This window comes from Grus americana, chromosome 5, assembly GCF_028858705.1.
Source record: "Grus americana isolate bGruAme1 chromosome 5, bGruAme1.mat, whole genome shotgun sequence".
In the NCBI taxonomy this organism is placed as follows: Eukaryota; Metazoa; Chordata; class Aves; order Gruiformes; family Gruidae; genus Grus; species Grus americana.
Genome location: NC_072856.1, coordinates 12,460,576 through 12,488,299, shown reverse-complemented (window position 1 = coordinate 12,488,299; position 27,724 = coordinate 12,460,576). Strand labels below are relative to the sequence as shown.

At 36.2% G+C, this 27,724-nt stretch overlaps 1 protein-coding gene across 7 annotated transcripts in view; it reads right to left on the bottom strand.

Moving 5' to 3' along the window:
* SBF2 (SET binding factor 2) overlaps window positions 1-27,724 on the bottom strand; it is a 268,358-nt gene that overhangs the window by 101,884 nt on the left and 138,750 nt on the right. For 5 of the 7 annotated variants that reach the window (XM_054826388.1, XM_054826389.1, XM_054826394.1 and 2 more), the window contains 8 exons: window positions 13,026-13,158; window positions 11,325-11,433; window positions 10,501-10,614; window positions 9,735-9,812; window positions 7,363-7,476; window positions 6,716-6,844; window positions 5,923-6,021; window positions 1,128-1,332 (listed from right to left, as the gene is read on the bottom strand). In XM_054826388.1, coding sequence (XP_054682363.1) covers window positions 1,128-1,332; window positions 5,923-6,021; window positions 6,716-6,844; window positions 7,363-7,476; window positions 9,735-9,812; window positions 10,501-10,614; window positions 11,325-11,433; window positions 13,026-13,158 — 981 coding nt within the window. Of the gene's footprint in view, window positions 1-1,127; window positions 1,333-5,922; window positions 6,022-6,715; window positions 6,845-7,362; window positions 7,477-9,734; window positions 9,813-10,500; window positions 10,615-11,324; window positions 11,434-13,025; window positions 13,159-17,116; window positions 18,874-27,724 lie in introns of those variants that run through there. The other 2 variants (XM_054826393.1, XM_054826392.1) reach the window with 2 other exon arrangements.

Below are 27,724 nucleotides of genomic sequence, written 5' to 3'. Positions count from 1 at the left end.
TTCTTTTTTTAACAGCCTCTTATGTAATTGAAGACTGCTATTATATGTTCCCTCAGTCTTCTCTTTTTCAGTCTAAACAACTCTCCATCTTTCCTTGTAGGTCACATTCTCTAGACCACTGGTCATTCTTGTTGCTTTCTTCTGGACTCCCTCCAACAAAGGGACAGTCTTCCAGTGTCCAAAAATGGATACAAACTGTCAAACTGAGATCTTATTGAGTACAACGAAAAGATTTCTCCATGGGGTTCACTGACTGTACTCCTGTTTATACATCCTACTAAAATGTTTGTCTTTTTTGTAATAGCTTGATATAGTTGGGTCACGTTTGCCCTATGATCATTATAGTCCCCAAATTAATTTCTGAAGAACTGTTGCCTAGTCAGCTGATCATGCCTATGCAAGTGCCATACCTTATTTGAAGAAAAACAGTAGGGAAGGACAAAATTCAACAGAGACGAGAGACTAGATCTCTAATTTTTCAAGACTGATTTGAATTCTAATACCATCCTCCAAAAGTTTTGCAAGCTCTGCCAGCTTCGTGTGTCCTGCAAGTTTACTAAATGTCCTTGTTTACGCCACCATTCACATTGATGGACATGACTACAACTAATAGAATTTTTCTGGCATTAAATTGACAGGCCTACAATGTCTACATCTGTTCTTTATATTTAAATATAGGTATATTTATTTTGAGACAGATGCTATGTTTGTTCCTTGTCTTTCTCCAGTAATTTCCATATCTTCCACTAGTGTCAAAGGAAAAACCCTAACAGTTCAAAGCTTGGTTCAGCCAGTCCTACAAGTAACCTATGGTGATATTCATCAGACCTAGATCAATAGACAATATCTAACAATCTAATAGTTCAATCTAACTCAGGTCAAATCCTTTTTTGTTGTAATTATGCCACTAACGCTCTGGATGTTTGACTTCTTAGTAAAGGCCGATGCAAAAGGGCTTTTAAGTTTACAAAGGCAAACAGGCAAGTCTATGTACTAAAGGTTACTACGATCACTAAAAATACTGCATTAACGTGAAATTGGGAGCAACACGTTGCGGCACGCTAATTATATATTCAGCTCATGCAACAGGACAACAAATAGGTAAGTTGGGGAACAAGTAAACATACCAACAGGGGGACCTGCTGGAACGACGCACTTCTTGTCCCCCCGGGTGGCAGCGGGGGCACCCTGACTCCTTGCAAGACCTTCCTGGAGGAGCTCCTGCACCCGGGACTCATTGATCCGGGGAAAAGGGAGGATGTGAACCCGCAAGTGGGAGCCCTCCGTGGGCCGCGGCACTTTCTGGAATGCTATGTGGGGATTGGGATTCTCCTGCAGGTCAAAAGCAAAAGGTTATACGCAAACGTGTTACGTAGTGTTACCATCTGTCTCATCCAATTTTATTGCTGTTTTGTGTTACCTGCCGTATCTGATAGATTAAGAAGCCAAGTATCTAATGCAGCTGACTAATATTAATGTTTTGTATTTGTATCACCCTTGATTCATTATCTGTAATGCTTCCAACTTTGTTAAAGGCTCTTACAAAATTATTTTTGTCAACATGCAAAATTAAAAAGGGGGGGGGGAACACTGCTTAATTTATGTTGATTTTATGCAGCTTAATGAATATTTAGGACTTGAATAGAAATTAGTCTGACAATCAATCTCTTCATTAGAGAGTGGGTTGAAGAATATTAAAATATAAAATTCTCTTCAAGTACAGAGAAATACCCTCCTCTTGATCAAGACTATGAAGTAAAAGTTCGTTTTTGTACCATGTTGTATCAAACTACGGCCGTCCCTCATTAGGGACCAATTTCTGTCTTTTGTATGTCCCATAAAAATATGTCACACAGCTCACTGTTTGCGCTAAAAAAGAAAAAAAAAAGTGACTACTTGTGATCAAAGAGAATAAATGATAGGCCTAAACTACAAGAAAAGTAAAAAGAAGCCATCACATCAGATTTTGGAGTGTTCTCAAAGGATAGAAAAGATGTCTATTGTTGCAAAACTACCAGAATTTCCACTGTTAAAATAAGTGTTTGCCTACAATGATTTTTCACTTACTCTTTTACAGTCTTTGGGTTTGGTTTTTTTTTCTTTAAAAGAAAATGTAATAAGCAGCCCCAAGGAAAGCTTCTTCAGAATTAAAAAAAAAAATTAAAAAATCAGTTTCACATTGTAGAACACTGACTTATGTGTTTTGCCAAAATAATTGCTGCATCTGCTACTATGTAATTATTATATTTGTCTTGATCTTGACATTATCATGCAATACTACGATACTGAAGGCATTAGCAAAATAGATCCTGTACCACACAATAGAGATGTCACCATATGTGGGATATTTGAAGACTTGCTCTATGTAGGTAAGCTCTGTTGGTGTTTGTCAATACCAGATATAGTATCAGTGCAATATGTGTTCCTATAGTGGACAGGCATCTTCTGCCTCTGGTGTTCAGCAACCAGAAAGAGCACGTACATCACAAACCACTAAGTTTCACTCAACTGCCTCCACACTGACTTCAGATTGTTCAACACACACTTTCCAGAAAGACATCCTCCAGAACGGAAGATATGAAAATTTACCATTTCTTTTACTTTTCTTCCTCAAATGACTGATAATCTTTCCTGTTTGTTTGGGGTTTTATTTGGCTTCAGGTTGTACCTTTTCCAAAATACAGCCAAGATCTATGTGTTCCATGAGGATTCTGCCACCATTCACAGGATCACATCTCATATCTTGAGGAGTGTAATGATCAATCAAATAAACCAGGATATTTTCATCTCTTCATTCATATACTAGGGGTTATCATTAATCATATTTGAATTTAGTCTTCTCCAATTTGACTCTATGCTGTTACTTATTACTGGCTAGGTACCACTGCCAAAGAGTGCTACTCAATCAATTAGGTTTCTGTTGTACAAGCACAACTAGTTTGCAATAAAACTTGTAAACAGAAGCTAGCTCCATACTTTCATTTAGGAGAGCAAAAGACAACAAGGAGATCAAATGCATCAACTTGAGAAATAGCAGTCAAAACAAAGCAGCTACTTAGCCATACAAATTCTCTGCAAAGGAAAGTTTAACGTAACAAGCCAAAATTCTAGCTAGGGGGATGACAGCAGCAGATGCCAGGAGAAGCAAGGCAGAGAAAGGGAACACAATCTCAGCAGGGGCTAACAGATGACATAGAGCAGAAAAAGCCAGAAAGGGAGAGTAACTATTCCAACGTTCCATTTCATGGAGAAGAGAGACCCAGAGGAAAGATACAGAAAGAGTTACTTTAATCTTGGCTGTGACAAACCCAATCTCAGCTGTATATGTTATTAGGAATGTAGGTCTAACGTCTTCAACTACTGAAGCAGTATATGCCAAAAATTTGTCTAGATTTTCCACTTGTACCAGCTAGACTAATACAAACATTATCTCTCCCTAACAAACCTTGTTTCTCATATGTATCTAGACTGTCACAACCACAATATAATGACTATTTAAACTGTGGAACAAAATGTCAAAATATGTCATGCAGTGAGTTTAAAATCAGGCAGCTCTAGGCATAAATTACAGAAGCAGTGTTACTCATCACAGTGCTTTATTCAAAGATAGCTGTATGCATAACTACTAAAAATCTGACTTCTAAATACACTAAGTCAGTGACGTAGTGGTAGTGAAGCAGCAGGTCAATCACAATGGTATAAATAAGTCTCACCATAAGAAGTGACTAAAATAAATTAGTTTTGACACTGATTTTAAGAGATAATGTAAATGAAAAGTTGCACATATGCGCATTCACGTATGCTTTATAGGCTCTTTCATTCTACGAAGGATCCATATCCACTAGAAAACAAATACTTCCTTTGGAGTAATTTAGTATCATAATAATAATCATCATCATACTGTTCGCAGCAGTTTCAGTGGGATAGTACCACAATAATCATATACTTATTACAGCCCTACCTCTTGGTGAAATAAAAACTTTTAAAAGATAGATTGATTTTAAAGAAACTTTAGTGCAACACTCATTTTTTCTGCAATATCTTCCCCAAATTTGAATTCACTCATCTCTGCCATCTGAAGAAAAAGAACCAGACTAGTTTACTGTAATATTGCCCATTGACTTTCTAACAAAACTAACAGTCCTGAATGTCACAGAAGTGTCAACTAATATACCTTCTGACAATATTAACCTCAAAGACCAACCTGAATTTGGAAAACGCACGTTGCTATATACAGAACCACTATTAAATTAGTAGCAAAGAATTTAATATTTATTCAAAGTTTTTATTTCCAGTAACTTAACTTTCACTCATAACAGAAGATGACTCCATCAATACTTATCATCAAGCAAGTGCTATAGGATGAGGAAGTATACCATGGAATAAGTAGTATTTTATTACAGACGAAATCTCATGGATGAAATGAATCTGTGTAATGAAATTTCTGATGCCTAACATTTCTCTTCATTTTCCACAAGATAAATTCTTTTACAGTAAATCTGAAGTGCCAAAGTAAGGATATCAGTGTTAAGATACTCCAATAAGTATTTTACACCACATATGGGCAAGAAACAACATTTCATACACATTTTTAAATATGAATTGGTTTTAGTCCACAAAGATGTATTTGCTCTCTCCTCTAATGTCTTCTACCAACAAGGTGGATTAAAACGTGTATCACAATTCTTTCCTTCAATAAAGGTATAATAGTCATTTGGCAATTTCAGAGGAAAAGAGAGAGGGAGTGAGCGAGCAAGCATGTGTCTGAAAACAGACACACAAATTCTGCAGCAAAGGACAATATCAAAGCCAGACTAACCTCATTTCACACACCTTACTAGTCACACATTCCATTTACTTGAAATATATAGATGTATTTTTCCATCCAAAAATCTACTGACACAAAAGATTGCTGAATGTACTGATTGTAAAGTTTCGGATTTACTGTGGAAAAGATACTAATTTTACTCCAAACAAAGATTGCATTGACACTGATAAAATGCTTAAAGGAAATTAATTTGGGGAAGAAAAAAGACGACATACACAACTGAAATTGCCACCCCCCCCCCCCCCACCCCCAACCCAAAAAAAAAAAAAAAACCAAACCACCCCGGAACTTAGCAGTACTTAGAAATTCTTGTGGATGTTTTACAGAAGTGTAGATATAAATCATTGTTTGGGGGAAGTGGGATATAGAAAAGAAAGGGCAATAAAGATGTTAACTGACTGTGTAATAGATATTGCTCCGTGGAGCCTGAATGACGACAGGAAGGGGGGGGGGGGGGGAGATTAGCTGATGCCAAAATAAACAAACAAACACACACACACCCCTCAAAAAAAAAAGCTAATGGAATGGTAAGAGATTTTACAAAAGCATCATGTAACATAAAGGTGTGATAGGAAGGCAAGAATGAAACTGGAAATGGTACTCCAGGAAACCTAAAGAGTCCAAGAAACAGGCTGTAAGAAATGAAATAGTGCTTACTGAGCATACAAACCATGGGGACTGGGCTGCAAAGCAGGAAAGGTCTGCTGAAAGCATACATTATACCAAATTGGATGTACAGTTTTCATATGGAAAACTGCTAAGAGGCAAAAGATGTATTTGGCATGGACAGGTTGCAGCAGAGAAAATAACAGTTTACATACATTATGTGAATACACACTAAGAAAACAAAATGCTAAGTAGCAGTAGTTAATAAGTAAATCAATATCAGCATTAATAAATTAATATTACTATATTGAACTTCCTTCACGTGTACAAAGTTGTGACATTTAAAGTTCCAAAGTCTTTTGCCATAATGCAGACGATGACTACCACAAGGAGTCATTTCCATTTTCAGATACTGGATCAATCTCAGAAATAAGAATTTTCAATGTACTATCTCAACTTTAAAAGTGCAGCAGGTATAGTAAACTTACGTTTTTGAAGAGCTGTTCTGCAAGTTCTCTAACATGCTTTATCATTTTTGGTGGATTACCTTCCTCAGCTTTAATTCTTTCAACTTCAAAGGCTACCAACTTTAAAAAAAAAAAAAAACAATCCACAAAGTAAGTTTATAATTCAACTAAAGCCAATTTCTTTCCTATTTAAGTTATGAAATTTTAATCTTAAATTGAAACTGAGCAAAGAAAACTGAACACTGAAAAATGTGCAATGCCACATTGCTCTGGAACATGAGACATTTTCACTTTCTTATAGAGCTTCTGTTACCAGATTTTATAGTCCTACATACCTAAAGCATTCCTTTAACACTTCTAATACCACAATCTGTATTTCTCATATATACTACTACTATGCAAAATTAATACCAAAGTCTATTTGTACTCTACATTCAAATAAAAGCCAGCACAGTAAAAATACAGCATTACTTTTTAAAAGAAAAAATGTTTGTTGGGAATGTATTTAATATTTCTCAACTACTTTTTCAATGTTTCTAAGAATATAATTAAATTACTCAAAATAATTCTGTACTAGCCACATATGACACATTACGAAGTTCCAAACCTGACAATAGGAACAGCATTACCATGATTTATGCAACTGTTTAACTTCATACATATAAGCAGGGCACAATTTTATGTAAGTAAGCTAGAAATGTATCCTTAGTAGAAAATGAGAATTGAGAAGTTTAGTATAAACAGTGAGGATTCAGAAGCATTTCAATAGTTTTTCACATTTTAATTTACTTGGGAATATAGAAACAGTCTTCACCTCATCAAAAAGATCACAGGCTCTGAAAGGAGGACCCCTCTCTGACACAAAACCAGCAAATGCCATTCCATTGAGAACTTTGGTTAGAAAGTCATTCTCAATTAACCCTCGCTGCCCCAAGAAGGCTGCCTGCAATAAAGACAGAAAAAGATGCATGTATTTTATCAGTATCAAAACTACAACCAATTCATGTATTAGCGGTTAAACATTTTCAATCGCTTATACTAATATGTGGTACTTTCTAAGTAAACCTTTTATATTATCTACTATCTTTTTACGTCTAAATTCAGAAGTGATGTAAAAGGAAGTCTGATGCACGTGTTAAATTTCACAGGCAATAAAATAAAAAATTAGTACTTTCAAGCATTGTCTTCTAATTACATACATAAGTTTTCAAACTTCCTTAATGATTACTCAAATGTTTCTTTGTATTAAATTTTAATGTTAACTTTGTTTCTCATTTCATCACTGCATCTGCAATTAGTCCCACTAAAATGCATTGACACGGTGCTACATCAAAATGATATGCTTATCACATGTAGGTGATTTTATTTTTTTAAACTTAACACTTGTTCAAATGGCAAGCTCGTGGGAATAACGTGCACAAACGAATACTAACTAAATATACATAACTGCTTCTCTTTTACCTTATGGAAATGAATTACTGGTTCAGCATGAATTCTGATCAGCTGAAGACATGACCGGTATCCTTGGAAAAGTTGTGCAAATAGCCTAAGGAAGATTGCTCGCACTTCTTTATCCTGTAGGCAGTAATTGAATATGCTGTCAAAACATTTTTGTCTTCTGAACTTTTCCACACTTTGTATAAAGCTCTCTGAGAAACACCTACAAATTCATCAAACAATACAGCAGCGTAGCATGGAAGTGGAGATACCTGTACACACATAAAGTTACCTTATATGAAACTACCGTTTCACTGACCTGTCCCCAGATGTAATGATAAATTTAGTACATATTCACCCATTTTCTCCTCTTTTCTATGCCTGCATGACAGCCTCTGGGCAATGCAAGTGTAACTTGGGGTGGTCATGTGGTGAACCACATGAAGGAACTGCCATCAGAGAACACCAATGCTAAATAATGCAAAGTGAGTATTTTAGCCTGGATTTATTCCCTAAAATTAGTGTGGCCCTGCAGCACTACAGAAGCAGTGCCATGGGAGCAGGCAGGGATGTCAGGGAAGCTCAGGAGCCTAAGGTGGCATTGCTGCTGCGGGGGGAACCAGGCTGAGAGCGTCACAGGCATCACCACAATCATCCGCTGCGGCCCTGCCAGCTGAGGAGACTGCTGCTCTCAGTGTGTTCAGCTACTTGTCCAGGACTCCAACTCAGGCCGTCTTTGCTTGCCAATCTATTGCAGCCAAAATAAGCCAAGGTTAGTCTAAAAAGTTTTAAACAGTAGATCTTTAAAGTCCTGGTTTATTTTGGTTTAAATGAGTAAGGGAGTGCTTACATAAACATCGAGGGGTTAATGGAAATGATGTGAACAGCTGGGGCAGACCTGGGGCAGTGACATCTTCAGCTGGCCCAGATGCAACTGAAGACTGTGATGAAATCCTGTGTCACCCAGGTTATTTTATCTTAGCTCAGGTACTTACTCAGACCTCAGGTTTTATGGCGTCTCAAAGGACTTTTTAAACTAACTCTAACTTTAAAAAGTTACAAGCAGCAAAGAATATTAGATTAACTAATCAAGTAAACAGCTGATCAACAGGTAAACACAATCTAAAGAAGTTAAAGCTTGAAATATATAAGATTCTATAAAACTGTCCTATTGGAATATTTTTCTAGACATCATTTTATTCTTCACTGAAATGACCAACGTTATTCTATTTTTAACTTAATTTTGCAAGGGCTAACTTTACTGAGAGATATTCTCATTTTCTTTGTGTCCAGGCTGCTCTCTAGATTTTAACAGGTATATTTGTACCCTGACTTTTTGGACTACTTGAAAGCATGGTTGCTTCCTTCAGATTTAACAAAAATCTTATTTTGATACAAAACTATATTAATTTATAACTTCACTAATGAAAGTGAGATCTTAGCTGAATTCTGTCTTTAGCTTAAGTGAAATCTAGATGACATTTCCTGTCTTCAGCAATGAAAAAACAAAATCTTAAAGCAAGAAATAAGAACAACAAATACATTGTACCACTTCTGAGTTTTAAATTTTCAAATACACCTACACAACAAACCCAATGTGTGTTCTTAAATTGAATTGGCTTTTGGCATTTAGTTTGGACTGCCAACTCAAGTTCAATTCTAGACACTCCTACAAGCTAAAACCAGCAGCTTTACCAAGTCGTTATCATGGCTTCACAACTAATTTTAATCTAGATAACCAAATTGTAGCAGAAAACTTTCCACAAACTTTTTTTAGTATAGACAATTACATACCATTTTGTTCAGGCTGAGGTTCATTAAAGCCATTTAACCATGTATGGTTAAAAACCATCCTTTCCCAATATGTCCAAGCATACAGTGCATTATAATTATCATTATTATTGTAAAACCAGTGACGTGTTTTACTGACACAGCTACCACTCCTACCTTTACTCATATCTACTCTAAAAATCTAGATCTTGAACATTTTTAATGTTTCTGAACCTTCTTTTTTTGGGGTGTGTGTGTCTTTAAAAGATAATTTTAACATTTACACAAACACACAAAATGACCAGTTTGTGCACTCATGTAAAATTCTGCAATTTTACTGCTCTACAAAACTGAGGAGACACAGATTTAACTCAATAGACAGCAATATTAAAAGACAGTACGGTGCTTCCATATTAATACAAATATGTTTATAAAAACTTCTAACCCATTAGAATGCTATTAGAGGGCAGAATGCAAAGTCCAATAGCATCTCTTTGCTCCACCAATTCTACTATAAAGAATATGGGTATGGAAAAGAAAACACAAAGTAGAAATTCTTAAAAGAAAGTTAGTCGAAAATTTCAACAGTTTTCTACTTAAAGTCAGACATAACACAGAAATCTTACCAGCATTTTTGAGTGTGATAAAGCTGTTCGTGGGGGAGGGAATGCATAATCTGCTGTTTCCAAATCAGGATGCAAAACCTAGAGAATTTTTTAAACAAAATTTTTTTCCCTCATTTTGCTGAGGAAAGGATAAATTATTTTTTTTCTTCTTTCTCAAATTATATATTCACTGATAATAAGTACCTCAAATAATAGATTAAGTTAAATCATGAAGACTGTATGGAAATAAAGGTGGGATTGATTTCTCAGCTTCAGGTTTCTGTAAGTGAGCTAATTATCAAAAACTCCTATTACAGTTAATGAAGCTAGTCAATACCGTTAGGGATTTTAGAGTTGACTCATCTGATACAGATTAACAGACAGAAAATTCTTCTCTAAGATAAGATTTTCTCAGAAGCCTCCAAATAAGGTGTTTTTCTAACTTGTGACAAAAATAGTAAAAATTTGTAAAAACAGAAAAGAAGCTAAACTGAATAGTAACAATGCTGCTCAAATACTGAGGTTGAACTCATTGAAAAATCATTATTAGGAAAGAAGAATCACTACCTACCTCTTGAATAGTGAAAAAACATTTCAGTAGTAAACTACTGATGATATTAACTCTAACTTCAGATAATAAATTGTTCTAAAAACAGGAATGTTGACACAAATCATAGTTTTAAATCCCACATTTCCAGTGTTTGAAAGCAATTTAATAGTGAAATTAATTTTTCATTCTTTAAAAATAGGCGAGAGGGTGTAAAGTGGGGTTTGGATCAAAACATACTAAAGAAAGCGCCATTTGAGTCTGATGCAGCAGTGGCTCTGGCAGCTGAGAAAGATGAATACATTCAGGAATTTTAATTGTGCCTCCATCCAGGTCTGCTATGATTACATCTAACTGTAAGGGACAAACAAACACATTATCAGTAGTGCATACTGTGAGCATAGTTTAAAAACAGTTCAAATTTCATGATCTGCACATGAGTTAAACAAAACAGTACAAACTTTAATGTCTAGAATGCTTTTGATAAAGGAAATACTCCAGATACTTTATATTGCTGAATCCAGCCATGAAAAATGAATGTAAACCAAAGAGAGTGAAATTAGGCCAAACTTTCAAAAGTAACTTATGTTTCTGGATGTTCCAGATTTGTGTTCAGTGATTTGAGATGTTTAATAGGCTGTTTGCAAAAGAGGGTGAGGACAACCATAAGTAAAATTACATGTTTCTAGGCACCTCTGTAACTCTGGCTCAGTTTCTCCAAGCACGTGCTTAAAAAGTGAGGATTAAAATAAAATAATTGAGGATACATTTGGAAATCCTGAGTGAATTATTCAAACTCATGAAAATACAGGACAAAGCTGGAAATGGATCTATTTCTTCCCATCCTGCACTAGAATCAAATAATTTCCCTCCTCAGTAGTCTCAATGTATTTACAAAAGAACCGATGCTTTTCCTTTTTTCTCCTCCTGCTTATCTTGCCTTGCTTTCTACAATAATATTTTAAACGTATATGACATAAACATCCCTGAAGCAGAGAAAATCTCAGCAACTAAACATCACAAATGACATCGTGACTATGAATATGATGGGTAGAAATACTTACAAGCTCATGAATGTCATTGCGAAAGACAGAATGTACGCCAATTATGAAAGGTGTTGGTGAGCTGAGAACTTCCAATAGCTGTGCAGGAAGAATTGGAATATAGGGATAACTGTGAAAAGAATAAATAAAATCAAATAAAAGCTTCTGACTACCCTTTCACATAGGGCAGCTTTTTCCTTTAAAATAAAAAAATAATCTTCCTGTTACGTATTAAATTTACTATAAATACCTGTATTTTAAAAATACAAAAGATGAAAGAATTTATTAAATACTTCTTTATAAAGCGCCATGCTGTTGAAAGAACATCTGTCATGTAAACTCCAGAAGTCATTACAATATAGGATCTACAATTTATTGTAAACAAGTATATTTTGCAAAATAATAGAAGCCTATTAATATTTGTAACGTTTATGTTATATGGACATTATGTTTGTCCACAACCTTTAGGTAAGTAGGGGCACTAAAGTTACGGATAATACTGTCATTTTAAAAACATGGCTAGTTTTTGGCCCGACACCTACAATTCAGCCTTTCATGAAATATCATTAATAAGAAATCTTTAAATGAAATTTTTTGCTTTGATATTGAAATGACAACTAAGCCTTAGGTACAGAACTCTGTATTTCAGATATTGTTCACTTGATTTGATAATTTTTGAAAATATTAGTGTTTTCATCAGAGTAACAGGAAACTCCTGATTTAAACTGATCCATGCATTTCAACACTTAATTTATAGTTATTAAAAATCTACATTCATCACTATTTTAGCATTAAGAAACATATTCCAAAACTCACTTTCACATTTTTCCCCTTCTTATTCTGTATTAAAATGAAGCTCATCTCTGAAATATTTTAAATAAAACCATGCTATTAAAATACAAGTATCTTTTAAGACAGATGTGTCAGAATTAGATGTCGTCTTCCTAAAAAAAAACCAAACAGCTTGACACTCAGTTTTCCATTTTAAAATGCTGGATTCAGATGTGGCTTTTTAGAGAGGATCGATTTGTTGATTTAAATTCATTCTCTGTTGGACATTTGTCAGTGACTTAAACCTGTGATACAAGCTAATGCAGATGTTATCTTAGAACCATGGAATCTTTTGGGTTGTAAACGGCCTCAGGAGATCATTTAGTCCAACCTTCTGCTCAAAGCAGGGTCAAGACTGAATCCAGATCAAGTTATCCTGGGTTCTTCTGTCTAGTTGGGTCCTGAAAACCTACAGGCATGGAAGTTCCACAGGCTCCATGTTCCACTGCTTAGCTATCTTCATAATAAAACATGTTTTCCCTGCATAGTCAGAAACCTCCCTCTCCTGTTTCAGTTTATGACCCAAGTCTCTCATTCTCTCTTCATGCACCTCTTCTTACTTAATTGCAGGCTGTTATTAGATCTCCTCCATATCTTTTCCGTGCATTTACTCATGGATCATCACTGTCAAGTTCTACCATCCAATTGATGTTGCGATTAGAGTTTCTATTGTATTTGTAGGTAGGATGTTTTTCCTTTAATTGTTTCCGCTGTCATAGTGCAATCAGGTTTTATTAATGATGTGTACAGATTAGGACTTACATATATGATCATGAAAACCTTTGCTTATTTGAAAAAAAACAACTCCTTTTGTTAATGACAATGTAATGTAAGTTATACAAAGAGTTACAAAATTAGGCAAAGAGTTCAAAGAATCAAAATTCAACTCACCTATATTTGAGGGGAAACATCAAAGACTCCAGAGCCCTACAGGCATCACTGAGCCTCTGAAAACTTGCCGAGTGAAAGAGAACCTTATTTTCTGTAAGCACGGCACAGAATAAGCTGAGTACATTTTGGATGCCTTAAAAAATAAAAACAAAAATAAAGAACTGTAACAATGTGCCAAAAGAATCAAAATTACATTAAAATGTACCATTTTCTGGAGGAATTTTCAAAATGCATACGATAAATGCATAAATTGCCAAATACCAAGTTTTTCTACTGTTTATTTAACTAGTGCAGCTTACATTCTGTTTTTCAGGTTGCTAAAATACTATCTGAATGTATTTCTACATTTCAAATATATTATATTATATCTTCCTTTCCATACCACTTTCAAGGACTTCCTCTTCTCAGCACAAATCCCAGCAATTCTTATTAATGACTTCAAACAGTATTATGTGTATCTTTTGCATGGCCTGCTGTGTATCTAGAATTCAATTCTGGTCACTGATCCAGGCTTAACTTCTAAATCTTTATGTATCTCCTTGGGGGGGAGTGGGGGGTGGGGAGAGAGGTGGGTGGGTGCATGTGCGTGTGTGTAGAAAATTACAAAGACTTCCTAGTAAATACATTCCTACTTTTTCCATAGAGAGCATTCTAGGAGTCACAAGGTTAAAAAAGGGCAGTAAGAGCGCACATGTCATTAGGCGGCTACGTTAAAGAAGAGCTGTCTGTTTAAACAAACCCCACCAGAACTAGGTAGGGTCAGACTCATGAATCAGATGATGGGGTTTTTTTTTAAGACAATATAATTTACCTAGGAGACCAAGCCATGTCCTTTCAGGGAAAACCAAAAATATATTTCCTTTAAAACAAAGTCCCATCCTGAGAAGCAAACATGTCTGAGATATGTGAGATATGCTGAAATTTATGAAATTTCCTGAAATATGCTGGAATGTATGATGTTTCCCTGAGGACATAGCTTATGTTATCACTAAGACAGCCTGTATTACCTTTACAAAGCTACTACTTATCTTACAATAATCTTCCCAATAACAAGTGTGACTACTGAGAGCTACACTCTTCATATGATAATTAGCACTTTGTTTTGCTTAAGTAATCTTTATTACATGCTTTGACAAATCTTTTTTTTCTATGATGTTGTATGAGAATTCGCTTTGCTGGAGTGGAGCTTGGTTCATAAATAGAAAGGGACAAGGATTCAGAGAGGGTTGTTGAGAAAAAGACTTAATTCTTAGGATGAAAAGTCAAACAATAACATAATAGCTTGTGCTTTCAAACGCCATTCTCCAAGAATCCTAAGGACATACTCATGAAATCAAAGGCAGAGACTTGAGAGGACTCAAGGACAGAAGGCTTTGTTGTAACACTGAGTGAGTTACTGTTGCAAATATTTGCTATTGTTTTCAGTGGCATAATTAATATTGTGCCAGTATAAAACAAACTGCTTTGTAATATACAATGTAAGGATAATGGTTTAAAAAAATTAATAATAAAAAAATCTAACTAGTTTCCTCATGTGAATGAAACAGCACTCATCAGTGAATGGTTAGAAGCTAACTTGAAAAATAGCGTCCTCTCTTCTGTATGTATGTACGAAGGAATGTATATATTTGAACACAAAGTTAGAAACTGCTGCCCACTTAAAAAAATCTCTGTAAGACATTAAAAACTTGAATTGCCCTTTTTATGCAAAACTGCCCTTGTTCCTTTCTCAGAAGATTTTAAAGACTGTTTTGGAGTATACTTTTTGGTTTAAACTAAGTTTTTGTTTTCAAGCCAAGTGGGCTTTTTACACCATTTCATTCCACGCCAAATATCTTATTAAGACACTTAGGAATATATTTTTTTAAACATCTGACACTTTTTTCCTATAATCAGACACAAAATTTCTCAAACAATCCTTTATAAACCTATAATGTTTTGGCATATATTCACACTTGGTAAAACTAAATTCTCTAAAAAAACCCAAAAAACCCTCTTGCAATCAAAATGTCTGTAACTAAAAATTCTTGAAAGAGATGGTTTTCCATTTTGCACATCTTAAAACTGCAACCTAGGCTGAGGTAACAGTTCTAAAATATTTTCTGGATGTTATTGACTTTAAACTGTGTTTTACAAAGAACTGACACATTCCTTTATTGAAGGTATGCAATTAAAGCTGTGTAAGAATATAGCCCTTTTTCTAGCTATATGATATTCTCTTGCTGTGGATTACAATGATTCATGACTCTGGAAGGAATACCTTAATTCTAATAACTTTAAAAGTCCTAAAACTTATTCAGTATCCAAATTTTTAACTTGAAATTTCTTCTGAATATAGACTTCCTCCTCAGATATCAAAACAATACACCATTCTCAATAGTACATAATAACTGAGCACTTAGAAAAATACAAAAATTTTACTAGAAAATACATGATTGAAGTAGAAATCAAGATTTTGCTTATGTATAAAGAGGACACCTGCAAGTACTTCATAGTATTTGAACACTGGCCATCTAAAAAGACGTGCATAAACCACTCTCTCTAGTGTTGATACCTGTCTATGAAGCCAACACAAAATAGTTGGGTTATATTGGGGGTTTTTGTTCTATTAAAAAAAATAAGAACACATTGGCTGTAAATGACAAGATCTCACAGTCTCCTACAGACTACTAAATATGATACGCTATTGTATATCTAATATAGGTAATCTTCATACTCATATATAGCAGTATGTCTGTTAGATTTTTATCTTTACCACTCTAAGAAATGGATTTTGGTAGCGTCTTCAATCAACAGAAAATTTTGGATCTCTTGTCAGTGTAATTTTTTTCTTCTTGCTGATTTTTCCTGCTAGTTTCTTTTCAGAACCCAAATTCATGTACACTATTTTAGAAGGCAGGTCAAAACTCTGAACTTCAATTTTTCTACCTAATAGAGTATGTTCTCAGTAACCAGAAAAATAAGGTCTTCTTTATTAAAAAAAAAAACAACAAAAAACAAAACCCCAAAAAAACCCCCCAAACCCCCCACAACAACAGGTGTGTCACCTGAACTCAACTACAGTAAGCCTGGAGTTCACAAGTTCTACCTTCCTCCCAAGGTTTTACTGGAGGACAAAGGGACTATACTCAAAATACAACACTTAGTGGAATAAAAAGAAGGGAAAAAAAAGAAATAAACCAATGCGTTTTGTTTTGGGGGGGTGGGGGGGTGTTTGTTATGTTTTGTGTTACACTATTAAGCAGTGATGATACAGTTTGTGAGGCTTTCATAGTTTCACTTGGGAAATTAGTCCAGTTTTGCTGTATAATAGTGGCTGCAGATAAAGCTTCAGTTTGCAGTCCACGAAGACATTTCTCATTGTAGCTTAATCAGCACTAATATAATTTGATATTTAAGATGACTATTTTTAGCAACTATCACTCATAAACTTGATGCCACACACAAGAATATTTACTGCAGACATGTTTTTATTACATTCTGCTAGTTATTCTCTCAGATGTTCACTACATTATAACTGGCCATGGAAGATGAATTTGAAATGTTTGCTGTGATATGAAGGCACCAGATGTAGCCCCAGCTTTGCTGAGTTAGACAAAAGCATGGCTTTGTTTGCAGAACTTATGAAAGTGACCAAAACTGAGAGCATCTAAACACATCTCACTCATAAATCAGCAGGTCTTGTAAGGAATAGTGTGTGTGTGTGTGTGGAACACAGTAAGGAGACTGGGAAATATCCAACAGGGGCAAATGAAAGCCACCACCAAATCAAGGAAACAGGCTGGTAGGGGCAAGAAAAGCTCACTGGCCAGCTGCTCACATATCAAAAGTGGTAAGAAGCATTGTCTCTCCAGTTCAGCAGTCCCTGTCACGTGTCCAAGTTAGCAGGGCCTTGGAAAAAGCAGTGAAAAGCAGCTGTGAACTACGTACATTACTGCCGTGCAATCTAGCATTGCCTCAAATCCCTGCACAAAGAAACACCTCAGCAGGGCAGCAGAGAACCAAGTGCAGGATACAGAGCTCCTGCACACCATGTCTGCACATCTGGGGACTGACAGAACTTTAGAGATGCTCTTAACTTCAAGCCAAACCTGGAATTCTCAATTGATTGAATCTCCATCTGAAAGTTATTTCTAAATTCTCTCGGCCATTTTCTGTGTTCTGAATGCATAATAAGCAGAAAGACATCTCACCAAAACTGGCCACACTACAGCAGAAACAGAAAAAAGAGACTAGAAATCTTGTGTGCTTGCATTTAATTTTTTTTTTTTTTCATTTCTGCAAGGTACCTACAATACAAATGACTACACCACAATAAGAGTATTTGACTTGTCCCATGTAATCAGAGTTCATATAAAAATACAGAAGTAACTTACAAGAAATAACAATACAGTACAAAAAATCTCACCAAAAATTAACCAAGGTCATTTCTTTAGGTATCTTTCACAAAAACCAGTTAAAGTGAGAACTTCACTGGCTCTTACTCTTTTCTTTCCTGAATGAAAGTTTCACAGTCTAAGAAATATGAAATTAATACCTAAGGAGAGGTTCTGAAGTTTTTGGTGGGGTGGGGGTTTTTTTGTTTTGGGTTGGGAGAGGGTGTTTGGGTTTCGGGGGTGGGGTTGCATAATAGAAGTGCTCTTCCATTAGGAAACTAATTGCCAATATTGACCAACTTCTTGAAAACAGGCTACTCAATTTGGAAACACACGTGGACAGTGAAACCCAGGCTAACCACTTCCACTGACTGAAAAATTTGTACAGCCCAGATAGCTGCTTTGGTACCAGTTGTTTTCCTTCCCTCTCTTTTTTATTCCCCCCCCCCCCCCCATACTCTATATACAATATAGAAGAGTATAAAAGAAATAAAATCAAGTGTACAGTACAGACATCTAATCTGTAATGTTCCTATTTTCAAGATGATAGCCACTAACTCAATACAAAATTATTGCTCCACATGTACTTTGAAATATATGTTTTCAGGAATATGAGCAATATAATGACTGTGAAGGAAATTTTCATCTGACAGAATCAAAACAAATTATAAACAGTAAGACTTTTAATTACTTTCCTTTTTAAAATCATTTAAACCATGGATTAAATTATCTGACCCAGCCACCAAGGTGTTGTTTCAAGCCTTGCATGGTGTTTACTGAAAACAAACAGTTCCAAATAATAGCCTGAGCCCAGTTTCCTCATGCTACAAGACACAATCGCGTCTGTCTGTAACCTTGAACCGTATACTGGTCTTCAGACTCCACACTACATCCGATGCTAATTTGTCAGGGCATAAATAGACAACACGAAAAACAACAAACAAGTTGATTTTTACAGATTACTCTTTTGCAGTCCACAGACAGACATCCTGTAAAATATTATACATATGCTGGAAAAATTTGAATGGAGGCTTCCTGACCTTCACTGTTTTCAAGTATTTAAAGAATCTGTAATTTGTTCTAAATTATCTGACATCCTACATCAACAAATGTATCATTCTGCCTGCTTCCTGTTGTTCTAGAATTTAAGTATTTATTTAAGCATGATTAAAAAAAACCCCCAAACACAAAGTGTACTCAACAAATTATTAACTCTCCTCTATATTGCATGAAATGAAAATATTATCACTAACTTCTTCAGACTTTTGTAAAGAGTTATAAACATGAGATTTGGAAACTCAACTTAGTTGAATACATTATTATGCCAATGTACCATTCTTGAATTACTGGACACAAGAAAAAGCTTAATAGACAAAATAATCCATAACTTAGCCAGACTAATCCAGGAAATGGGTCAACAAAGACTGAAAAGCCTTTCTGAAAGGCCACTGGAGAGCGCATAGTCCAAGTTCTGTGCCAGGCAGTGTCAAGCTCTACAGATAACTGGGAAAAAAGTAGAGAAAAACAAAACTCTTTTCATTTTTATTTTTAGATGTAGCTGCATAGCACTGCTAATGAACAAAATACAAGCTTAACTAATAAATAAGAGCCAACAATTGTACTCAATACTCATATAGGTAATCCTTGCCAAATTGCTTTTGTTTATCAATCCGAAAATTACTCAGTATCTCCACTCAACTACACACGGTTATAACAAACCCCAAAAAATTGCTTTGTCACTCAGTTCAGGATCAATTAACATTTAGAAAAGTATGCAGTTCTTAGAGTAGGACTGCACTGCACACTACGTACTTAAATCATAGCCAAACTTGCTCGCAAATGGAGAGCAATCTAGCTGTGCCAGCAGAGTTTTGTTAGGGTTAATTTATCCTGCTTTCTGGCTGGGTAACAGAGAACATGAGCCAGACAGGTACCCCAAGAGATTAATTTATTTGGTCTTTGTCAGAGTAAAGAGGAAGAGAAACAGTCTCTAAAGCACAGAGCCTTCAGCTAAGACTCCCTCAAAGAATCAAACATTTCATGAATAAAGCGTTCATACTAATTTCTGAGCACACAGAAGCAAACATGGGTGTGACAAGCAGTACTGAAATCAAAACACATTTTTAGAGATAAACTTTTGATTTTGGAACCGAAGCGAAGACAATTCAGTATCTGGACCCTGAATGTTGCCTGTTCTTTGTAAGTAGCAGGGCAGAACAAAGGCATCTCTACAACCAGCCTTTGGGGAGGGTGGGAAGAGGTAAGGAACAAGGAGGACCATATAGGAAGATTCTGGTAAAAATGCCATAAAAGCCAACTGATCATTAAACAGCATACCAAAGAGACTGTGAAAATGAGTGTATATAAAAACCCAAGATCTCTTCAGCTGATGGATAAATATTCCTACCACTACTTCTCCCCCAAAGTCTAACAATATCAACTGTGTTCTGTCAACAGAGTCAAGCAGACAGTTGTCATCCAAACCAAAAATTACACAGGCACAAGGGAACAGGGATTAAGCACAGTATATAATCTGTTTAGAAAGACACATGGTGATGTCTGTCATTTGCATGTTGATATCACTTCATTATTACCAATTTCATTAAATCCCTCTGCAACCTACTTAAAGGAGCAGCAAAAGCCCTCTGGATTTCTTGAGTCTTCAAATACAACTCTGTCAATTCACTGAGTGAACACAATCAGCAAATTATTTTTTTTTCAGAGACAAAGATACAGCTTAAGACAATTAATAATAAAATATTTAGATAATAAGGTCTTTATCCCTGAAAGACAGAAGTGCAAAACCATTTCATATGCACAGTTTTAAAGCTATACATATCCAATGGGAGACTGATAAGTGCAAGACTTATATGAGTGTGTTGAGTGAGTTTTCTCAATAAAGCAGAAAAGACAACGGCAGATAAAATAGACAAATCATGGTTTCGTATATAGAAAGTACTCACATGGCAGGGAGGTAAATGCCATATTTGTTTAGGATAAATATCTAGTATTCCAGCCCTGAGAAAGTCATACGTAGAGATAAACAGTAATCCTGTACAAAACTACTATCAGGATACAGAATTTCTGTATAACCCTCACAGGCCCACACTAACCAAAACTCAATGAAAGAATTTTGTTAAAGAATGGACTGGGGTAACTGATTCATACTAATGAATTGAAATACTGCTTGATTTCCCTAAGTAGAGGTGTGAGAGTGCTACTGAGATGTCCCCACATTTTCAGAAATTTTTATACGCAACTTTCCTTCTTTAGAACTGCCCTTTTAAGAAACATGAATTTATTGTTTGTACCAAATATTTTATGAAACCTTTTCTCCTACATACATCAAAAGATATGTTGGAAAAATAAGCACATGCTACAAAGATTATTTATAGCAATTAAATTAGCCAAAATTATCCATCTTTATTTTGATAGCAAATCTAACATCCCAATTTGATGTGAAGGAGAAATTATTTGCAACTGCTGATTTAAGTAATCAAAAATAGGTACTGCAATTTACCAGTTGTCCAAATCGATTCATATATGGTAAATTATCTGAAAGTAAAAGAGGATTTCTGTGCAGCCACCAACAGACATTATAAACTTCAGAAAGAATGTTTAAAAAATTTCAAATAACACAATTTGGTTTTAAAATTTCACATTAGAAATCAGGAAATTTATTACAACAAAGAAATAGTAATTTTTCTGAGCAGATTCAAAGCCATGGTAGGATGAATAGAAAGCAAAGTTATAACATGGCTTTTTAGAGACTATTGGAAATCATTCTGCCTATAAGCTAATTAACAAAGTATGCTATCTTACAGGGCAGTGGCAAATCCAAATAAAATTGCTACATTTACCCCCTCATTGTCAACCTCAGCAATTCAAGAACTGTCTCGGAATAAAGCCTGAACAATTTTTACACGTTAATGACAGCCTTTTTATGGGCCTTAGCCATGTTAGCTACGTAGCATCAGAAACCTGGTATGGTGATGCCCACTTACAGATACCAGCATATCACAGATCCTGATCTTGACACCTTAATCTTTACTCATAGGCACAACGTGCAAACCAGAATTTCTGAAAATACAAAGGTATATGCTAAAGGTATGAAATCTGCAACACAAGAAGCATATGAAAACACTTAATTACTTCTACCTCGATGCTGGATATTTTTGTCATCTTTGCAGCTACATGTAGAATAGCAAGTCTCGAGTGATTTGAATCCAACTACGACGACTAATTCCAGATAAATACATTGCTTATTTATTTACATAAAATTTTAAAAGCAAGTATTTCACTCATAGCTAAGAATAAAGCTGACAGGCAAAATAGAGAATTAAACCTACAAAACTACGAGTAGCTGCAATATGAAAAAGAACAGTATAACATATGGGAAAGACTGACATGTGTAATGGATTGTAAAATATTTTTAGTAGAAATACTGCAAATTAAATCCTGATGGAGCAAATGGATACTCATAATTTGACTGGATTAATTTAAAGCAGAAAAATGTCCTTTAACAAAATGTCCTTTAAGAAAACAATGCAGAGCAAGAGTAATACCATTATGATCCTTAGAAAGAAAATATCTAAGAATGAGAAGAGTATTGTCATTCTTGAACTGTACACAGGAAAAATGGTCAAGGATACACAAGAAACTGCAAACATATCTGTTTCCTGTCTAAGGACTACAAAGTCTTTCTCAAGGGACATAACTACTGAAGTATTATATTAATGGAATCAAACACATGCAAAGACAACAAGAACAGAGGTGGCTCATCAAGATACTCTGTTAGAGCTTTCTTCAGCCACTGTCAATTGATATTCGCAGAGCACAAACCCACAGATATTCAATAAAGGAAACTGCAAAACACCATAACCATGAAAAGTGAAAAAAGTAATTTTATTTTCTTAAAAGATCATATTTGGATTCTCTGCAAAATGTTTAGTGATCTTTAAAAATTCTTTCTTTATGAAATCGTCTGAGATTTTTCTGACCTCCCAAGATACTGATAACTCAGACCACATAGCAACTAAATAGCAATAATTTAAACATGATTTTACAAGAACAAATAGAGTGAAATTTCTATTGAACTACTTTTTCTTTCCTCTTCAGCATAAGTATTAACACTGAAGTTTTAAAATTTGAAGTTTTGCATGGTCTTATGATTTAACTGCTATCAAGTTTGCTTTGGAATAATGATAAAAGCTATTTCTGCATTCATACCAGCAAAAGTAGAAAGAAATCTTTTCCAAGTAGGATCTGCTTCAGTATTTTCTATAAGCAGAGGTAAGCCTCTTTTGCCTTTTCTAAAGTTGTTCATTTACTTATTAGACATTCACTTTTTAGAATTTACATTTTTCTTATCTCTGGAAAACAATAATTTGTTCTCACTCTTCTGAGAGGTGTTTTCTGAAGTCCTACTATAAATAGACATTTACTGTCTTCTCAAATTTTTCAAAAGACATTTTCTCTTAAGAGTTTAAAAAATTTCACCTTATTGTTATACAGCAAACAGTAATACATAATTTTATTATCTTTCATCTTATTTGAAAGAGACTGCTTACAGAAAACAGAAATGACTTTCCCTCCTTCCACGCTCCAAATATTTTCTGTTAACTTGGTGAGCCAAGCACCACACTTCAGCACAGGAGACGGGGCAGGACTGTGCAACTGGAAATTCACAAACGGGATCAGCTGCCTGGCAGCTTATGCTGCTGGGGAAATGAAGCCTCAGTGACTGTCCACAAAGCGCAGTTACTTGGGAGTGCAGAAGAGTCTCTGTACAAAACTCACTATCACAATATCCCTTTAGTTCCAACAGCATCTAAAAGAACACTGTTGTCTTGTTCTGCTGTTGCAGCAGTATGGGCCCATTAGCAGTAAATGCCACTTCAAATCCCTTGGTAATCTATTTGTTCTTTGACAGACTACACAAATCTACTTGGAAAGCTTGAACGGCAAATTCTCTTTTGCTGGGTTACAGAGCTAATCACAGCTCACTGGCCATTGGGATTTAAACTGAAACTACAACATAAGCCAGCAGCATACACTCATGCAACATGCAGTGCCAGGTTCCATAGGCTGGAGAGTACACAATTTATTAAGATCAAAGAGTGATTAGAAGTTTCTTGATTATATACTTCAATAAAACTGTCTTAATTTCATTTAATCATACATGCTACTTAATTCCAACAAAGGGTATATATCTTCCCACTGCACGATACGTGACATCTCATGGAAAGAGAAGAAATTGAGTGAGTTGGGTAAGAAGTTTGTAAACAACCTGACAGAGGTAAAAAAAGTTCTGGCTCATACCACTGAGGTCTCATAACAATCATGAGAGGTGGAAAGGGCACCACATTGACACTTAGTGCATCTCTCAGTTATAGGTATTACTGTACTGAAAATGCTGCATTTGGTCACTTCATTGCTGTGCAGATGAAATCCCTCATTGCTTAGCTGCCCTTACATTATTTCTGAACATAATGAAGTATTAAAATATAAACTACTCTTGCTCTATGCTGAAGACACTAGGATTTTCTCAGTCAACAAGTTGAAGTCAGCTCACGTGCTGACTGTGCAGTGACCCTTTCATAATGTTTCCCAGCCATACAAATACACATATATATTTATCAGGAATGTCTTTTCCCATTTATACAGTAATTCAATATAGTCATCTGTTGGCATGAAGTACACCACATGATGGACTGAATACTGTATCTCCCTTAAACCAGAATTAAAATAATGAGAAACTATTGCATTACAGAAAACATTCCTCAAAGTGTCAACAAATGTAGTCAAAAGCAAAAATTCTGGGTATTTTAATATATCCTGGATTTAGAAATACGGGACTGAAGGGTCTATAAACAGTGAGAGAGTCCAGTCTTTTGCTGTCATGACTCTATCAGACAATCCCAAATTGATCAAGCTTCATCTGAAATGCAGTGATACTGCTTGTCATTACTACTCACAACTGAAGGTGTTTCAGAATTTTTCTCCTCCTACAGTTTGAAATAATCTTTTACCTTCCAGCCTTAATTGATTCATGACTTCTTTATATTAGTTTGTTCTTGATGCTCACCATTTTCTGCAGCTGAAGCAGGCGTACCCACAATCTCCCCTCTCCGAACAATATTGATGTAAAAAGCAGCAAATGCTAACACATATGGTCTATGACATAGAGCAAAATAAAAGGATAAAATACAACAGAAAAACCTAACATTATTCAAAAAGCAGCCTTTAAAAGCCAGTATGAGCAATAATATGACCAACAATGTAAATATTCCTTTCAGATTTTGGGTGATTTTTTGGATTTATGTTTTGTAGAGAAGGCTACACTTTTTACACAGTAGAGCTACTTTCATTCAGAATAAAAACGTAAAGCATAGCATGTCCTAAAGTATTGTCAGTTTAAAAATTAGCTAACACAAAAGTTAGCTAATTTGATGAACATCATAACTCAGTTTTTCCCTTTTTGATTGGATAGGTAGTTTCTAATAATCCTGGTAAAATTAATTATATTTTAATGTTATATAATCTTATAAAATGTATAGGAAAGTTATATGAAAATGACAACTCTATTACAAAGAGTCATTGCTGGGGTTGTTTTTAAGTATAAAATGTCAAATATTACCTAAAAAAATCCTAATCACAAAAGTAGATCTACTTCCTATTGCTTTCCTGACGGGGTTCCATACAAGATCCATCTGCTTTAGGAATCATTCGAGGTATATCAGATGAGAGTGCAAATCTATAAAATAAGAGCTGTCACTACATAAAGTCAAAGAGAATTTTAATAGGTAGCCATGGATATCCCTGTTCAGCAAAACATTAGGCTGAAAAATTGCTGTACACTCTGGGGTCTTTTGAGAGAGCTGAACAAGAATGGGCTGAGCTATATATCAAAGTGGACTGTTAAAGATTAAGCTATGTGCCAAAATATTACATTTACAGACATTAAGCTAAGAGCTTCTCACATATTTTTGCCCACAGCCTGAAGAAATACTCAAGCTCCCAAACATTAATATGCATCAGTTGTTCCACAATCTGTGTCTACATGACCAACCTGATCTAACTCTGAAGTGGGCCTACTGAGACTATGGGATAGGACCTTCTGACTTTCAGAGATCCTTTCCAACCGGAATTATTGACAGTTCTATCCAAGCTCCTCCATCACGGTAAGAGCCAAGGAATTCAGGCACCTACTCCCTCTGTGAAGGAGCACTGCCAGATGATTCAAGTCAACCAGCTTTACTTTCCCTACGTACAAACTAGTGCAGATAACCTGGCTCCAACCAGGACTGCCAAATGTTACTGCTGTAAGTTCACGTACCATAAACGCCCAACCTAGCTGTATACTGGGCTAACAGAGGAAATTTCTGGGTTTGATCATTCTTAAAAAGAAAAAAGGTAAAATTTATTTTAAGTTATTAACAATAATACCAACAGAAGTAATTAGCAGCTGAATTCACATTATGATCTGTTACTTACCTTATGTTTTTTTATGAATAATTATCCCAGTGCTTAACTATGGACCAAGTACACCTATTTCCTTGGAAAAACAAACTAGAAGCAAGTGTCATTCAGATATCATGTCACTAGCCAACATGCATCCTTTGACTTACAGTCAAGTCAGCACTGAATTATTTTGTGTTGAACTCTACTCTCTTCTGAAACTGTAGATTTATTCAAGTATCCACAAGCATAAGAAGCGCAATTGGGTTGTGCTTTTGGGAAAGGCAAAATACCTGCACCCTGCTTCCTGTTGACTATAAGAAATGCAAAACGGTGTTTGGATCCAGTTATTCTAGAAAATCTCCATGCTGGTATTTAAGCCCTCCCTTATCAAAAAAGAAGAAAATAACTTAAGGACTTATGATGGAGGGCACTTGGCACAGTGTCTTATGATCTTGCACGGGTGTGCGTGTGGTAGGTTGACCCTGGCTGGGGGCCAGTGCCCACCAGAGCCACTCTATCACTCCCCTCATTCACTAGACAAGGGAGAAAAAGTACAACGAAAAGCTTATGGGTTGAGATAAATACAGGGAGAGATCACTCACTAATTATCATCATGAGCAAAACAGACTGAACTGAGAGAGGGAATTCATCTAATTTATTACTAGGCAAAACAGAGTAGAGGAATGAGAAATAAAATCAAATCTTAAAACACCTCCCCCCACCCCTCCCATCTTCCCGGGCTCAACTTCACTCCCAGCTTCAACCTCCGTCCCCCCCCCAGCAGCACAGGGGGACGGGGAGTGGGGGTTACGGTCAGTTCATCACACATTGTTTCTGCTGCTTCTTCATCCTCAGGGGAAGGACTCCTTTCATCGTTCCCCTGCTCCAACATGGAGTCCCTCTCACGGGAGACAGTCCTTCACTAACTGCCCCAACGTGAGTCCTTCCCACGGGCTACAGTCCTTCATGAACTGCTCCAACATGAGTCTCTCCCATGGGGTGCAGACCTTCACAGGAGCAGACTGCTCCAGCATGGGTCACAAGTCCTGCCAGCAAACCTGCCCTGGCGTGGGCTCCTCTCTCCACGGGTCCACAGGTCCTGCCAGGAGCTTGCTCCAGCACGGGCTTCCCACAGGGCTGCAGCCTCCTTCAGGTGCCTCCACCTGCTCCAGAGTGGGGTCCTCCATGGGCTGCAGGTGGATTCTCTACACCCCCTCATCCTTCCTCCATGGGCTGCAGGGGGACAGCCTGCTTCACCATGGCCTTCACCACGGGCTGCAGGGGGATCTCTGCTTTGGCACCTGGAGCACCTCCTGCCCCTCCTTCTGCACTGACCTTGGTGTCTGCAGAGTTTCTTACATCTTCTCACTCCTCTCTGCGGCTGCAAAAGCTCCCTCTAACTGTTTTTTTTTCCTTCTTAAATATGTTATCACAGAGGCGCTGATTGGCTTGGCCTTGGCTAGTGGCGGGTCCGTCTTGGAGCCAGCTGGCATTGGCTCTGTCAGGCACAGGGGAAGCTTCTAGCAGCTTCTCACAGAAGCCACCCCTGTAGCACACCCCCCCGCCCCCCCGCTACCAAAAGCTTGCCACGCAAACCCAACACAGCGTGCATGTGACAATTAACTAAACTTTTCAGCCTCTCCCCTATAAAGGATGCAGTTTAACCTTAATAATCTTGTAAATCACTCACCTTTGAGAACGCTGCTAATACTGAACGCTTTTGGCATATACGTGTCTACTAATTTGCACCCTAAATTGTGACAGTCAGCAGACTACAAGATCTTCCTTTTCTTCAGGAAAGCAAAATATATCACACTTGAACTTTTCTGATGTGTAGTGGTGTTGAAGTCTGACTCAGCA